The sequence below is a fragment of the Misgurnus anguillicaudatus genome, chromosome 13 (genome assembly GCF_027580225.2).
Source record: "Misgurnus anguillicaudatus chromosome 13, ASM2758022v2, whole genome shotgun sequence".
NCBI lineage: Eukaryota > Metazoa > Chordata > Actinopteri > Cypriniformes > Cobitidae > Misgurnus > Misgurnus anguillicaudatus.
The window spans coordinates 18,965,348-18,981,177 of NC_073349.2; the positions used below are offsets into that span (position 1 = coordinate 18,965,348).

Consider the following 15,830-nt stretch of genomic DNA (forward strand, 5'->3'; position numbering starts at 1 on the left):
GATCATCCAGGGGATGAGTAAATGTTTTATCCATGAAGGAATTCAACACAATATCAACTGTGATATAAAGTATCAATTTTTACAATTATTTTTTGGTTGAGTAACAAACTCCCACAGCATTCCCTGTAGCTGGTAAGCATGACTTTGAATTAACCTGAGCTGATGTTGTCAAGATGAGCTTTATTTAAGCACTTGAGCAGAGCCACAGGGAGTCTCAATACTATGCGAGCAGTCTGTAAACTCAGCTTATCCTAACCTTACCCTCAGTTACATAATGACCTCCTATTTGGCTTCCCTGTTGTGCTTTTGTTAATTGTATGTGTGTGAAAGATGCACCATTTCCTCCCCCCGCTAAAGCCCACCGTCGCTTCCTCACTCTCATTCATACAGCTTTCGGCTTCAATGAACATCTAGAATATTCACAGGTCCCCATTAATGTCCTCCTACTCTGCCCCCTGTACTAAATGTCTTTTACATTGTATCATATACTTTATGTAAAATAAATATTTAAGATGCATGCTATAATTTAACTGCATGACAACTATCACTATTTGAATTATTTATTCCTCTGCCTTCCAAACAGGAAGCTTGAGGGGGGAACTGACCTTGACCTTGCGGTATTTTCGAGACTTTTTCTAACTCTTAAAATTTCAGGCTGTCTTTGATCAGTTCATTCAGGGTCACCGATGAGGCATCATTAACCCAGCGTGCCTTTGTGAACCTTCTGTTCGCTGTTCCTAATAACAGAGGCAGGGTGTTTTAACAGATGAATGGGGTCAGGCGATGAAACGCACCTCTGATCTTGGTTTCTGCTGTGCTGAATACTCATTAAACCCTTCAGCTACCAAGGTCGTTCTTTAACAGACCATCTAAATCCATAATATTTTATTTTTAGACTTGAATTCATTCACATATTGTCGCTCTTTACATTCTTAAAACATAAATGTCTCTTTCTTTTTCTCTTGCTTGTGATCCATTTAATGGATTACGCTACTATTTATTCTTATTAAGCTTAAATTATGTCTATACAAAGCTTAGTATAGTAAAGCTAAGATTAGGGCTGTAACGATTAATCGTGCAAATGCCCGTTTTCTCAATGAATGAATTTGAATGAATTACAGTGAATACCGCCACATCCAAAAGCCAGAGGGCGCTCTCGTGCAGAAACTCCAATTGTGCCACAGAAGAAGTAGCATTAGAAACGCTATTCCAGGAAATGTCTTGAAGAATATTTATATCACCGTTCTTCATATTGTTTCAGGTATTTTTATAATATTTTAAATGATTTTGTTAAACGAGTGTTGCTTTTTTAAATGCACACTATAAACGACATCAAAATGATTTTAGATTGATAAGGACTTCTTAAAGGCTAGCCTGTGCGTAGCTCTGCGTAGCCTGACGCGCACCTCGCAAAATTTTTAACAGCGCGTCAGTTGTACGCAGACCGCAAGTGCTGTGATTGGTCCACCATAACCCCTCCCGTCAGGTAAAAAAACTGCGTCATAGGTATTTCCGTTTGTGAGTGATTTAACTCAAACTGCAACAAAAGTCGCTGTTTATTTACATCCATCATTGCTGGTCTTCTCAAATTATACACAACAAGTTGCTGTTTCTTCTTCGTTTGTGGCTTAACTTGCAAAGCTTCTTCTTCTTTGGCATTCGCGCTGCTACTGTGGTTACACGCGTGGTTACCGCCTACCAGCGGCCTGCGCGCGTGTTTGCACGTCGACATGGACGACAACGCAAAAGTAAATGAAAACCGACGCGGAACCTACGCCATCGCGGCTACGCTGTAGGACCTACGCACAACTATAACGAGCCCTTTACTGACCAAAACGCCATAGTACACGCATAAGCTGAGCATAAAACACAGAATCACAGCCTTGCGATTCAGAATCGATTTTAGAATGGGACACTTTTTAATGGGACACGCGATTTATTGTTTCAGCACTAGCTAAGATTATTTCTATTTTACAAATAATCATTTAATTAACTGACTTAAATTATCCATATAATCACCCATTAAGCATTTATCCCACATATAGTTATTGTATCACCATATGTTAGGTGCCGTTTAAATTACCATGTTTTCAATAATAAACTGTAAAGTTTTAATGTGGTTTGGATGTTCGTTTACACAACAACACACAAAATGCAAACTTTTAAAGACGGGTTTTAAAGTGCACGTTTTTTAATGAATGACACCTTGTTATCTCTGTGTAAACTGCGAAAACGTAAATGTGTGACATCATGCGCATATGGTAATTTAATCTATAGGTATGCGCAAGTATAACCAAAACAACAGGAGGTTTTTTATGTTTTTGTGCTGCTCAAAATACTGAGTTTATAAATGTTTCTCCAACAAAGTTTACAATTTTTACGTGTTTACATGACCCCACACGTTATCAGTTTATTAAGCATAATCGGCGTAAGACTGTGCATGTAAACGCACTCAATGCTTACAAGCCTGGCTCCTTTTTTAAAACAAACTAAAATAACATTTAACTGGGTTGTTAATTTCACTTAAAATAAAAGACATTGGACGAATTTTCTACTTATTTTAAAAATCCCAAATGTATTTAATATTTTGATAATTATGAAGTTGAGTATTACAGTTTTTGTTTACAAAAAACAAACATGCATACAAATCTTTCCAGTAAAACTCATTTAAACATTTTAACTTTTTGTTAAAGTTGCAGCTATTATGAATCCACTTATTAAAATATTGTTAGTACAAGCTAAAGACCCTTTTACATTTCATTAAATACGTGTTATTTATATTATCATATAATTATCATATATTATATTTTTTAAACCTTAATAAGAAAGCAGCTAAATCACCAGTTCCATAAGCAGTATTAGTAAGATCTAACCATAAATAAAGGAAGATGCACATTGCATCAAAATGCTACAAAATGTAACCACAAATCAAATCGCAATCGCCATTTCTGGCAGAAAAGACGCAATTAGATAATTTTCATAAAACGCACGGCCCTAGTGTGTGCGAAATTTTTTAAAAACACAAAAAAACTGTTGTTTTTAATACACCGTTGTCGTGTAAACATAACCTTAGTGAAATGTTTTAGCTGACCTCTAGTAATCAAGAGTCAAAAGTCCCCAGAGAGAGATCAAACTATTATCCATCTTTTCACCTTTGCCTGGAGGTCACATGCTTAAAGACCTTTTCCTAATCTAACCAATGGCTGTACTGATGCAGACAGACTTCAGTTCCCTCTGGGATGGTTGTGGGTGGTAGAAACCTTACACAAATGCAAATTGCACTGAATAATCGCTCCTCATGGACCATTCAATCAAAACCATCACAATGTGAAAAGACCGCATTTACATATACTCTCAAATGCATGCGAGCCCAAACTGAGTGCCCTACTTTCACTAGAACTTTCTGGAAGACTGCTGATTCACAAAAACATTTGGTGCGGTTAGTGTCCATTTAAGAAAAAAGCTTTCTGTAGCCCTAAACTGACCCACATAGATGAAAGTTTTTCTCTGCGTAGCTTTTCTTGAACACATCTGGTGCTGTTTGTCGTCCCGACCACAACCATGCTGGCCATCAAAGCGCTCTCTTATACTCTACAGAGCGTAAAAACATTCTTGAATGTAGTTAAAAATAAATAGCAAACCGGGCATAGCTAATTCAAACCGTCACAACTGCACTTCCGCAAGTCTTACACAATACCACGAGATAAAGGATAAAAAAAGAGCAAGAGCGAGTGATTTATGATGCCTAAATAGATTGTTGTCTAGGTAGGTTTTGGGACAGAGGCCAAAAAAAAATTAAAGGCAAAGACACCAAAATAAAAAACGTGGGTAGAGATTAAATTTGGAAAAATTGTCAAACACTAACAGAATTAGTCTAATTAGTCTAATCTCACTGCGTTTTATTCTTTTAAAACATCCTAGGAAAGATGGCTCAGATAAGATAGGCTGACTGGCGTGCCGCATGCTGTCCCTCCTGACACAGCCAAACTGTGAGAATCTGTTTTTATATATGGAGGGTAATTGCAGTTTAGGTAAAACACCTGGGAACCGCTGTGCAATTAAAACACAAGACAATGAAAAAGCATTGTGACTCACTAAGTCATACTTCTTAAGGCGCCTCAACATAATATACACATACTTCACTGAATAATCAATCCTGCATGTTTACAGTGCTATCCATGCGTTTAGAAATAACAAAAAAAATAGGATTGTGAATCAGATAAGTGCAATAAGTTTACTTTCTGCACATTCTAAGAATAGTTTCACGTTTAAACGTTAAAAATGTGCATTTAAATACATCAATACTTGGTGTTAGCAAGCACAACAGATAGTAAGTTACAATGTAAAATAATCATAAGTTCAAGTGCTTTTGAACTGGTGATAAAATATAGTTTTGTAAGGAAAAGTTTCTCATTTCACTCCTCTCTTATCTCTGTGCTTTTCTAATGATATACTGACTCACTTATAATGACAGAAACAAGCCTTATTCTGGGCAAAGGGAGCTGGCAGAAATCTCTCCCAGATAAAAAGAGTGAAAGAGAACGAAAAAGGGCGAGACAGACAGAGAGAGAGATTTATAGTGTTACGGCACCGCACTATTGGTGGGAACCCGGTCTGTTAGTTAGTAATTAACTTGAACTAGTCAAATGAAGTAGAAAATAAGAACAACCTTCAAACACACAACACGCCTTAAGACCACAAGAGACTTGAAAGGAACAGTTCACCCAAATACAACATTTTCTCACTATAATAATCATTTACTAATATAATATTTGACTCATTTACACGTCAATTAATGTTGAATCTCATTGGTTCTTGATTGTCTTGCGACCAAACATACATAAGACAACTATGCAAGAACCAATGAGATTCAATGACATCAATGTGCACACTATACTTGAACTTAAACCATGATGATCTGTATGTTGCCATGAATATGCGACATATCAAATAGGGTTGTGTCGATAGACGATATTGACAATAGTCAGACTTTGGAAAAAAATTGGCTTGTTTGCCCATGAATGTTTTAAAGGGGACATTTCACAAGACTTTTTTAAGTCCCCAGAATACATATGTGAGGTTTTAGCTCAAAATATCATATTGATTATTTATTATAGCATGTTAAAATGGTCACTTTGTAGGTGTGTGCAAAAATGTGCCATTTTGGGGGGGTGCTTTAACATGCAAATGAGCTGATCTCTGTACTAAATGGCAGTGGCGTTGTTGCATAGTGCAGATTAAGGGGCGGTATTATCCCCTTCTAACATCACAAGGGGAGCCAAATTTCAATGACCTATTTTTTCACATGCTTGCGGAGAATGGTTTACCAAAACTAAGTTACTGGGTTGATCTTCTTTACATTTTCTAGGTCAATAAAAGCACTGGGGACCCAATTATAGCACTTAAACATAGAAAAAGTCAAATTTTCCTAGTATGCACACATTAAATTATTATACTATTATTATTATCATCATCATCATCATCATCATCATCATCATCATCATGGTTTCATCTTAACATTACTGCATAATCTGCACTTGCAACACCAACGCGCATGGCATGCTTTTTCTGACATGAGAGAGCTTTTACTTGTTTTTTGTCCACCAATCCAGTAGTTTGTCATAGATACATTAAATTAGTCATTAAAATTGGCAAATGACTAAATAAATAAATAAATAAGGAAACTATTGATCTGCACCCCGATACTATCGTGTATATCTGTGATCTTACATGCTGACGATAGGACAATCTCACTATGGAGAATGTCGGCCAACACTACTATCAATAGCTGATAAAGCTTAAAGTAGCCATGAAACGGAAGTATTGATTGCCTAATTTTCCCCGTGGTGACGTATATCCGAGTGAAACTTGCTTCTGAAATAAAATAAGGCAGGGCTGGATTTGAATTTGTCCATCGAGATCTGATTGGATTGTTTGAAGTTGGGTCGTGTTGCTAATTGCTAATCGTTGCGATCTTCTCCCTGACCCTGCCCACCTGCCATACCATATGACCGGAAGTAAAGAGAAATCGTTTTGATTTTTTATGAGGGCACATGATTTTTTTTTAAATAATGAAGCTCACAGATAAGTCATTTGGGAAAAATACCACAATATTACAAAACAAATGTCATGCCGACTTTAAAATATTACTTGTTTTCTCACACAAACTATTGTTTTGCTTTAGAAAACCTATATTAACCCACTGGAGTCATATGAATTGCTTTAATGATGGATGAATGAGCAGTTTTGAAGAAAGTAAGAACAAAACCATTGAAACACCACGGCACTAATGATTTTAGCTTTAAAATGTGTAATATAGTAACATTAAAAAGCATCAGAATTAACACAATACTGTGTTCTACCTTGCACAATGTGTGATTTCAACATAAGAATTTATAATTGTAAATTTTATCTCATTTTCTGCTGAAAATGACAGAAAAAATATTTACTGAATATTCATGTATAATAATAATGAAGAAAAATTAAGAAAATGATGTGTCCATGCCTGATGTTCTCATCCTCCGCAACACTTTTTGAGAACAGTTTAAGCACACATACAGAATTTTAATAAAGTTTGATTTTGAGTGACCAAGCACATGGACCAGTTACTTCAAGATGGCTACCAGGTAAGATCATTTTTTACAGTTAATTTGAAATATTGTCTTGTCAATGCTTACACGACATTTTGATTATCATTACCGCAACAGATGCTTATTAAATGTTAATTTAATTAATAGAAGCATAATACTTTGATTTTAAATGTATGTGCAGAATCTCCAAATTATGTTCTTTCAGGTTTGTCATGTCATTTTGAAAATATGTCAGTGTTGATGTTTTCGGACTGTTGCGGTAATGAGATTTTTTTAGGACTAATTTTTAAAATTATGTTACAAAAAGTGTTAAATGATAAGTAAAAGTTTTTAAATTAATGTTCCCATTTACTCCAGACTTTGTTTTTCAATGTCTGGTGGGAAAAAAGTAAATTTAAGCAATTTTTACATTTTCATGCTTGACATTTTTAAAACCAAGTTTTCGTGAGAATCGCCCAACTATAAAACAACAATCAGGATTAGTGCATGACACTAACTTTGAATTTACATACATTCTCGTTCTCATTTAATATGCTGACAGCTTGTAATGATATTCTCCTGGATATAAAGCGTAGAAATGGTTGTAACAAAGTGGATTAAGTGTGAAATGCGTGTAATTGGCAGGAACAGATCAAGATAAATCAAAAGGTCAGAGCTTCCATGTAATGAAAAAGTCCTTTGTCTGTTCAGGCAAACTGCATTAGAAGCAGTGAAATTATATTAGTGTCACTTTTCGAGTGGCAGATGGTGGATCGCAGCAGAAAGTTTGTTTGCGGGTGGAAAATGCTTTGATGTTTATGTGCTTTAAGCACCTCCTTTTCATTTGAGCCACAAACTACACTGTGAGTCTAAAAGACGTCTAAAAGGTGGGCTACTAATTTATAAAGCCCTTTTTTCTATAAATTACTACGTACCATAGTATAGCATGTACTACATTTGTTTTTAGCATGTACAATAGTAATATCATGGTGTGTTGTGCATGCACAATTATAATACTATGGTATTTAAAGTACCTAGAGTATTATGTCATGACTGCCATATATCAGTATGTTTAAATATATACATTTAATATGCATATGGCAGACGCTTTCACCAAATGATGTACAGTGCATTACAACATATACATTTTATAAGTATACATGTTCTTTTGGGGATCAATCCCATGACTTTTACGTTCCTATAGCAATGCTGTACTAGTAATCGACCAGTACTACAGTACACAAGTACTGTACCATGTCCCATGGTACCAAAGGGAGACATGAAAGAAATGGAGGAGGCTGAATGAAGCCAGTAAACACAAGGCATGGACCATGTTTACATGGACTTTCCTGGATCAGTTTGCTTAATCATTTGCTTATCAGCCTGTGAGGGCGAACAGTTACGACACAGAAGGTCGTGTGTAAACACTTAACTATCTCTGTCTGTCCTCAGGCTGGACAGTGAACCACTTTCCAAGCTGATGGTGGTACCACTGTGACCGCCTGCTGTGAGGGTGTCTGGCTAGTATGACAGATGCGAAGTGAAGTCAGGTCTGTGTCCATGTAAACATTTAAGTCACAGGTAAATTAAAGGACCTGGGCTCCTGTTTTTGTGTATCTGAGATGAGCTCGCACACACAGATGACTTGGCCGGACGGGACGGTGTACAGCGAGCCAGACTAAACAGAGCTCTTTAATTAATGCCATCGCTCAGGAGAGACACTTTGTGTGTCCTTCAAACACTGATTTTGTTGTCCGTGTCGGAGCTTGAGTCAGCCTCTCCACCATTATATTATCTATAGTCAATGGTCTAGAATATAAAGTATACACATTGCATTATAGGAATAGTTACTTCTCTCATAATTAACTCAACGCCATGTCATTCCAGATGTGTATGATGGCTTTTCTTCAGTTAAACACAAAAATGTATTAATATTAAAATGCCACCATCTTCTTATATGGGGGTGAACATAATGAAGCTCCAAGATTCACAAACATCCCTTATTAAAGTAAATGAAGAGTTTGGTTCCAAAACGCAATCAATCCATTTGGACTAATTTTGGTAAAAATGTGTTTTCAATACCAAGAAAGTGAAAAGATGAAAAACACTATTCTCTGTTACAAACTTTCACATAGCATCTTTAGGTTATAAAAACATAAAAAAAATCAAATCCATAATATGATTTTCAAAGTTTTATTATAAAAACTGATTATTTTTTTCCACAAAATGACAAATCTATTGAATCAATATATAAATGTGCATTCCTCTATATTTATTTATAGATGAATGCACATTTTTTATATATTAATTCAATAGATTTTAGTTGACTAGTGGTATACACTGATTAATACTTACTTTGTCATATTAAGAACACTGTCATTGCTGTGGTTATACTTGGGACGTCATTGCTGAACTTTTTTCACAGCGATCAGCTGCAAAATGTTTTGGTCCTGCTCGATTTTCGTTGGGTTCGCATGAAAGTTTTTCAAAAGATCACCTGGTGTCAATGTGTTAGCACGAGAGAAGCTTAATGCTGTCGGGGGAACAAACAACCGTCTCCTGAGTGCCTCACAGAAAACCACCACAGGTTTATCAATGCCATCAAAGTGTTATATTGTTTTTGTTTTGTTTGTTGATCACAAAGTACAAGATGAGAAAAATTTGGATTATGTGTGTATTCAACGCGCCGCCATTGTTGTTTACAATGCGTGAAATGGTGCGCTGTGATTGGTTACACGGATTTATTGCATTCTGGAGGAGTGGTGTTTATTGCGTTTTGGGTAAAAGGGAGAAAAGATGACAGAATAACATGGGCTGCGGATATCGGATTTTGTGTAAAATTAAGAATTTACTTTTAAATACTGACGTGATACAATACTGATTTTGGCGGAAACTCATTCTCATTTTTTTTAAAAGAAAAAATGGTGTTTATCACGTTTTGGAACCAAACTCTTCAAATGTTTTCTGAAGCAAAGTCTTACATTTGTGAGAGAAAATGTGGCAGTAGTGGCCTAATGGTTTGAGAGACAGGCTTCTAACCCTTAGGGGGCGTGCACACCAACGCTTTTACGCCCGCGGCTGGCGCATGTTTTCAATTGTTTCCAATGGAAGCTTGGCGTTTTTCAAATAAGCCAGCAGCTAGCGTTTTTTTTTCGCGCTCTGCGCTGAGCGTCGAGAGTTGAAAGAGATTCAACTTTGGGAGAAAAGCTCCGCTCGTCAATGTCAGTTCTCACGTGGCCGCCCAATCACACTGGAGGAGGGGCGGGACATTACCACAGCAACCAACCGGCTCGCAGCTGAAGTATCACAGCTACCAAAGCGCTCAGCTGAAGAAAGCTGGAACTCAGCTGAAAAACAGCTGGCATTCGGCGTCTTCAAGGCGTTTTCAGCCGCTTTTAAAAGTTTTGGTGTGTCCAGCCCCTTAGCGTTTATTAATAATAATAATAATAATAATGATGATGTTTATTTTTCATAGCGCCTTTCAAGAACCCAAGGTCGCTTCACAATGTTACGGCTTCAAACAAGCCCCAACCAATGTATTTCAGCTCTGCTGTGACAAAACTAATCATAACACATCTTTCTGCTATGTCATGTCTGCAGCAGATAAAGCAGCACACTCACAGATATCTGCAGCTTCATCAGAGCCATCGGGACAGTCCTTCTCTCCGTCACAGCGCCAACCTTTGGAGATGCAGGTTACCTGGTCTTTACAAACAAACTGCTTCGGACTGCATGTCTTCGGAGCTGAAAAAGAGAAAAGAGATTATAAGTATGAATTCTACAAATCTCTACAGTTCATATAAAAGTGCCATAGTAATGTTCACTAATAGCCATTTAATTTTAAATATCAAATTTTCCATTTGGAATAATGTTACCAAATCTACAAAAAGCCCTTAAATAAGCTAATGCATATTTTCGGTTATAAAAAAAAGGTTAATTTATGTAAGGTATTGTATGTTTTATATGTAACACAAGTATGAGATACAGGGGGCTCCAAAAATCTCCACGGATCATTAAATGTTTTTCATAACTCGACCACATGCTGAAAGTAAAGCAAAAGACGGCTATTCCAAACCCTAAAATCTTAATCGACATTGGCTATTGAAAAACCCACATTGGTCGACCACTGGAAGGTTCAGCAAGTGTCGTTTTTTTGAAAGCGACGTTTACATTAAATAAGGCAAATACCTCAATGAGACTGAACTGGACTAAGTTTTGGGAAGAAAAACCCAGTGTATGCGGTTACAGGCTTTGCTGAGACTCTCATTCATCATGCCAAAGATGACTGGTTTCAACACAGCAGAACAGCTGGGTCACCCCGAGTTCACAACCAAGCTTTATGTTCTAAAACGACGTACCAAAATGCTATAGAATTAACCTGCTTATTTCAGCATGGGTGCAAGTTTGCTTATTTTCTGACGTTGATGTTTTGACCATAAACAGTGGTTTTGCTTCTTATAACCTGAAAAATGTTTGCTTTCTCTCTACGTGTGGACAGAGGCCTTTTGATTACTGGTAGGGTGAGCATGCGTCAGTTCTGTCTAACCCCAGGGAGAGTCAGGCGCTCAGGGAAGTATTTTTGCTCAGTCTGTCTGATGAGACTGTTGAGGTAAACCACAGATCTGGATTTGCCCCTTCTGCTGAGACTGGTCCACTTAGCTAGAAGTCTGAAGCCCTTTTCACACAGACATTCCGTAAAATACACGGGAAAGGCATCCGGGATTTTTCCGGGATCCTTAGATTTTTTATTCATTCACACTGCCATGATTACCCGGCTTCTGATGGTCCCGGAAAGACACGTGACCTATTTCAAGTCCCGCCCTCTCTTCTACGCAGCGTCTGAAGTTTGCCTATTATATATTATTTCTCTCTCCAAGAACCACTCGCGTGGTTTATTATAGCTCAAATGAGCACATGACGCGATATTATTTTATGCTGCTGAATGATCTTCGTTTCAACGCAGTAAGTAACGAGCTAACTTACCTGATATCTGCTTCAGTCCAGTTTGCTGACATTTCTCGTCGTGAATGTTGTAAATCCCTCATTTTAAAGAGTTGAACCAACTTCATGTTGCCATGACACGCGCGTCCACACTACGGCACGTGCGACATTGTTTATGCGTCTCATTTATCATTTCCTGATAACTGCATCAATATAGTTTGCAACATTTCTCGTGGTGAATGTTTATATGCATGTTATCTCTCGTTTTAAAGAGCTGAACGATAACTTTTGTTGTGATGACGCGCGTGTCCTCACTACGACACGCCCATTACGGCATTGTTTCGGCTTCTTGTTCACACAGAGAGTTATCCGTGTATCTGACTAGGTCCTCTTTCCGACAACGATCCCAGAAGATTAACGGGACGAGTTTGTGTTCACACAGACGCTTGTCTGGCAATTTTACGGGTATTTTCTGGGACCAAAGGTCTGTGTGAATGGGGTTTGAGAGATACACAACAAAACCACAGCTGTAATGAAATCATTTTCAGTCAAACGCTTTAAAAAAAATTGCTTAATGCAAGCATTTAAGGCTAAATGTTAGAAAATTTAAGTAGGATTGAATTTAGCATAGAGCTAGATTACTAAAGAACTTACTAGCAAAACGAGACAACTACATTTACATTATGGATTTGTTAGATCTGCAGTACAAGGTATACATTTTATCAATATGTGTGTTCCCTGGGAATCAAACCCATGACCTACTAACAAAATGCTTTAACGAATAAGCAATGAGACCACCTAAAATAAAATTCTAGTTTTTCTAAATAAAATTTATTTGAAATTAATACAATTCAAATAAAGTTATCCAAAGAAATGATTTGAGAACCATAACTATTCAATTTAATAGTTATAAATAAGGTTTATAATTAGGGATGCACCGATTGGCCTATAATCGGTATTGACAGATAAAAGCAATTTTCGGCTTTTGTCTCCAACGTAAATCTCTTTTCTTGGACTACAACAAACACACGGATTCAGGCAAAAGTTTACTTCCTCGGATTGGTGACGTAGACGTAATAATTCCTCCCACTTCGTACAGCTAATCTGTACGTTGTGATTCGTCTGAATACCCCTGACGTCAGCCGAAAATGTGACGCTCCTTACTATGTTTAAAAGATTGTGATTGAATCCTTCAAACATGGTAAGGAGCGTCACATTTCCGGCTGACGTCAGAGGTATTCAGGCAATCATAATCTACAGATTAGCTGGCCAATCAGGAACATAGTGCTTTTTAAATCGATGATGAAAATCTGTGCATTTCAGGAAAAGAGTGAAATCTGGAGCTACAAAAATGAACAGTATGTGGAAAATAATGTGTTTCTTTTAACCATAAACCACTCAAACACTTTGTATTATACCAAATACATAAAATAATGTTGTTTCTAGCAATGAAATAGGGCAGCCAATGGTCAGGGTAGATAATATCCAGTATATATATTAGGGCTGTCAATAGATTAAAATATTTAATCGCAATTAATCGCATGATTTCATGAGTTAACTCGCGATTAATCGCAAATTAATCGCACATTTTTATGTTCTAAATTTACCTAAATGTAACACTTTTTAAGTTTTTTATGCTCTAATCAGCCTGGATTTGGATAATATATATGCTATATGCAAATGTATGTCTACAACAGCCTGTTTACATTTTCAACAGAACCATCAGCCATAGTTTTATAAATGTTTTTGCCTTTTAGAAGACTTTGTTCTTTCTCCATTTCTGTTTGCTGCTGCATCATTTGTGACCTGTGCTGGCAAATTGAGTTGGGATGAGCAAATTTTCAAAAATGTGTTATTTATATTTTAACATTCTCTATTTAAAAACTTCAAAACATTTGGAACAATTGTTGGAATCTGACAAAGCATGACAGAACTATACCTGTTAACGCAGAGCAAAAACAATATCAATATATGTTTTTCTTTTATTGTTTAATTTTGACATTGGGACTGACCACGATACTGTAGGTCTGATAATGCAAGGGTTTAATATAATGACACAACAGATACTTTTCCTTAACAGTTAACCAAACATTCACTTCAGATATAACAGATTATAGGTCATACATGCGTTAATTCTTGTCAAAACAAATATTTTTAAAACTGTAATTTTGTGTTAGATGTCTATATCAGGGTCACGCACTCGCGTGTTTGTGTGCATGCGCTTCAGACGTCTGTGTCAGACATCGCTTTGCAGCCTTGTCACTCTTAATAACTCTTTTAACATCAATCAGATCCCGAACTTTATCTCTCTTAATAATTATTTTAACATCAAGAAAGTCCTGCAGTCTATTTTCTATAATTTCTGAATGCTTTAAAAACGAAACTAAAAAGTGAAAGAAGACGCATCTTTGCTTTATATGGATTTGGGACGGTACACCTCACAGAAAACGTGCAGATAAAGAAGACTGCGCATGCAGAAAACGTGCATTTTAGATGTTTAATGACTATTTAGAGCATTGGATTCGCTAGACGAGAGCTTAATATTCTTATTTTTATGAAAAGCTCCGACTCATCTAGACAGCGCTGGTCACTTGCTGCGTCTCAATTCATCCAGCTGTGGGTCAAACAGAAATTGTGTGTTTCTTTAATCGCGCGTTAATAAAATTAGTGCCGTTAAAATTAATTTGCGTTAACACGTTATTAACGCGTTTATTTTGACAGCCCTAATATATATATAATATAAAATAAATAATTATATTATTTTATAAATAAGTATAATAATTTGAAAGGAGTAAAAAGCAAATATTATTATCAGATGTGGATGTCATTCCAAGAAATCCAATTTCTGTATCTGCACAGACATTTTGTATCTATGAATCTTTATTTAATGATTATTCGGTAACCAATTTACGCTTGCAATTCCTTCAAAATTAGTTTTTTATGTAAAGGGCACTTTATCAAACAAATGGTGCTCCTTTCACAGACTGATTTCTTTATTTTAACTGGTCACTGTTTCCGCCACATTTGTACCAAACATTACACGGCCTACAATGGCTGTGGTGGTGCTACATTGTATCTCAAGGAGCAGTTGGGCATCGACGAGGACAGCGTTAACTATCTGATTGTGATTCTCAGCAGGACTTCCCCCTTCCTTCTTCAACGCTTACCTCCCTGCAAACTTGGCAGGCAGAGAGGTGTTTTGGAAAAAGAGGCAGGGGTAAGCTGCGAGGGGGAGAGGATGTGACTGCAATCGAAAGTGAGAAGAGGGATGTTGTGTATAGCGCAGTCATGTTTGTGTTTAAAAGTGCTGAGAAAGCCAGACCACTGTTATTATTCTCCGATCTGCACTTCTTAACCTGCTGCTGTGTACTATAGGTACCGGGTAATTTATTCATGGTCACATGATATGAGGGGTGTATAATTGGGTCTCTTTTTAGGTCCCTTCTATCTACTGCCTTAAAGGGGCCATGGCACAAGACTGTTTTGAGATGTCAAATAAATCTTTAATGTCCCCAGAGCACATATGTAAAGTTTTAGCTCAAAATATCATATAGATAATTTATTATAGCATGTTAAAATTGCCACTTTGTAGGTGTGTGCAAAAGTGTGCCGTTTTGGGTGTGTCCTGTTAAATGCAAATGAGCGCATGAAGTGCAAACACTGATCACAATGATGGTGGTTTGTTGCAATTAAACTCAATTGTGCTGTGAATTATTTTTTCTCTCTTTTTACCTGCACTAAATGGCAGAGTTGTGGTTGGATGGTGCAGATTAAGGGGTGGTATTATTATAATAAGAGCTCCTTATGACAGTGGTTCCCAAACTTTTTCAGGGTGCGGCCCCCCTTATGTACGGTGCATTCCTTCGCAGTCCCCCAAAGAAAATTTGTGACAAAAACTATTCTAAAACTCAACATTTTAATAAAAAAAACATGAAATTATACAAAAAGTAGTGCTTTTGGTTAGTAGCCTATTTTTTTTAGGTTTTATTACACAGAATTCATGATAAATTAATGTATTTCATAAAATGTCATAAAACTGGGGCCCCCCTGGCACCATCTCACGGCCCCCAGTTTGAAAACCACTGCCTTATGACATCATAAAAAGAGCCAAATTCATTTTTTTCACTTTTTCTAGATTGATAGAAGCACCGGGGACCCAATCATAGCACTTAAACATGGAAAAAGTTCGATTTTCATGCCATGGCCCCTTTAATAAATGACCTAACTGTACATTTAGGTACCCACTTTCCCACAAAACACCCAATTATTTAGTGAAACTACTTGGTGTTTATGTATATTATATCATTTATAATAAATATC

General features: G+C 36.8%; 1 protein-coding gene across 1 annotated transcript in view; it reads right to left on the bottom strand.

Moving 5' to 3' along the window:
- lrp1ab (low density lipoprotein receptor-related protein 1Ab) overlaps positions 1–15,830 on the bottom strand; it is a 129,490-nt gene that overhangs the window by 96,374 nt on the left and 17,286 nt on the right. Inside the window, exon 2 of the mRNA XM_073875312.1 lies at positions 10,191–10,313. Coding sequence (XP_073731413.1) covers positions 10,191–10,313 — 123 coding nt within the window. The remainder of the gene's footprint in view (positions 1–10,190; positions 10,314–15,830) is intronic.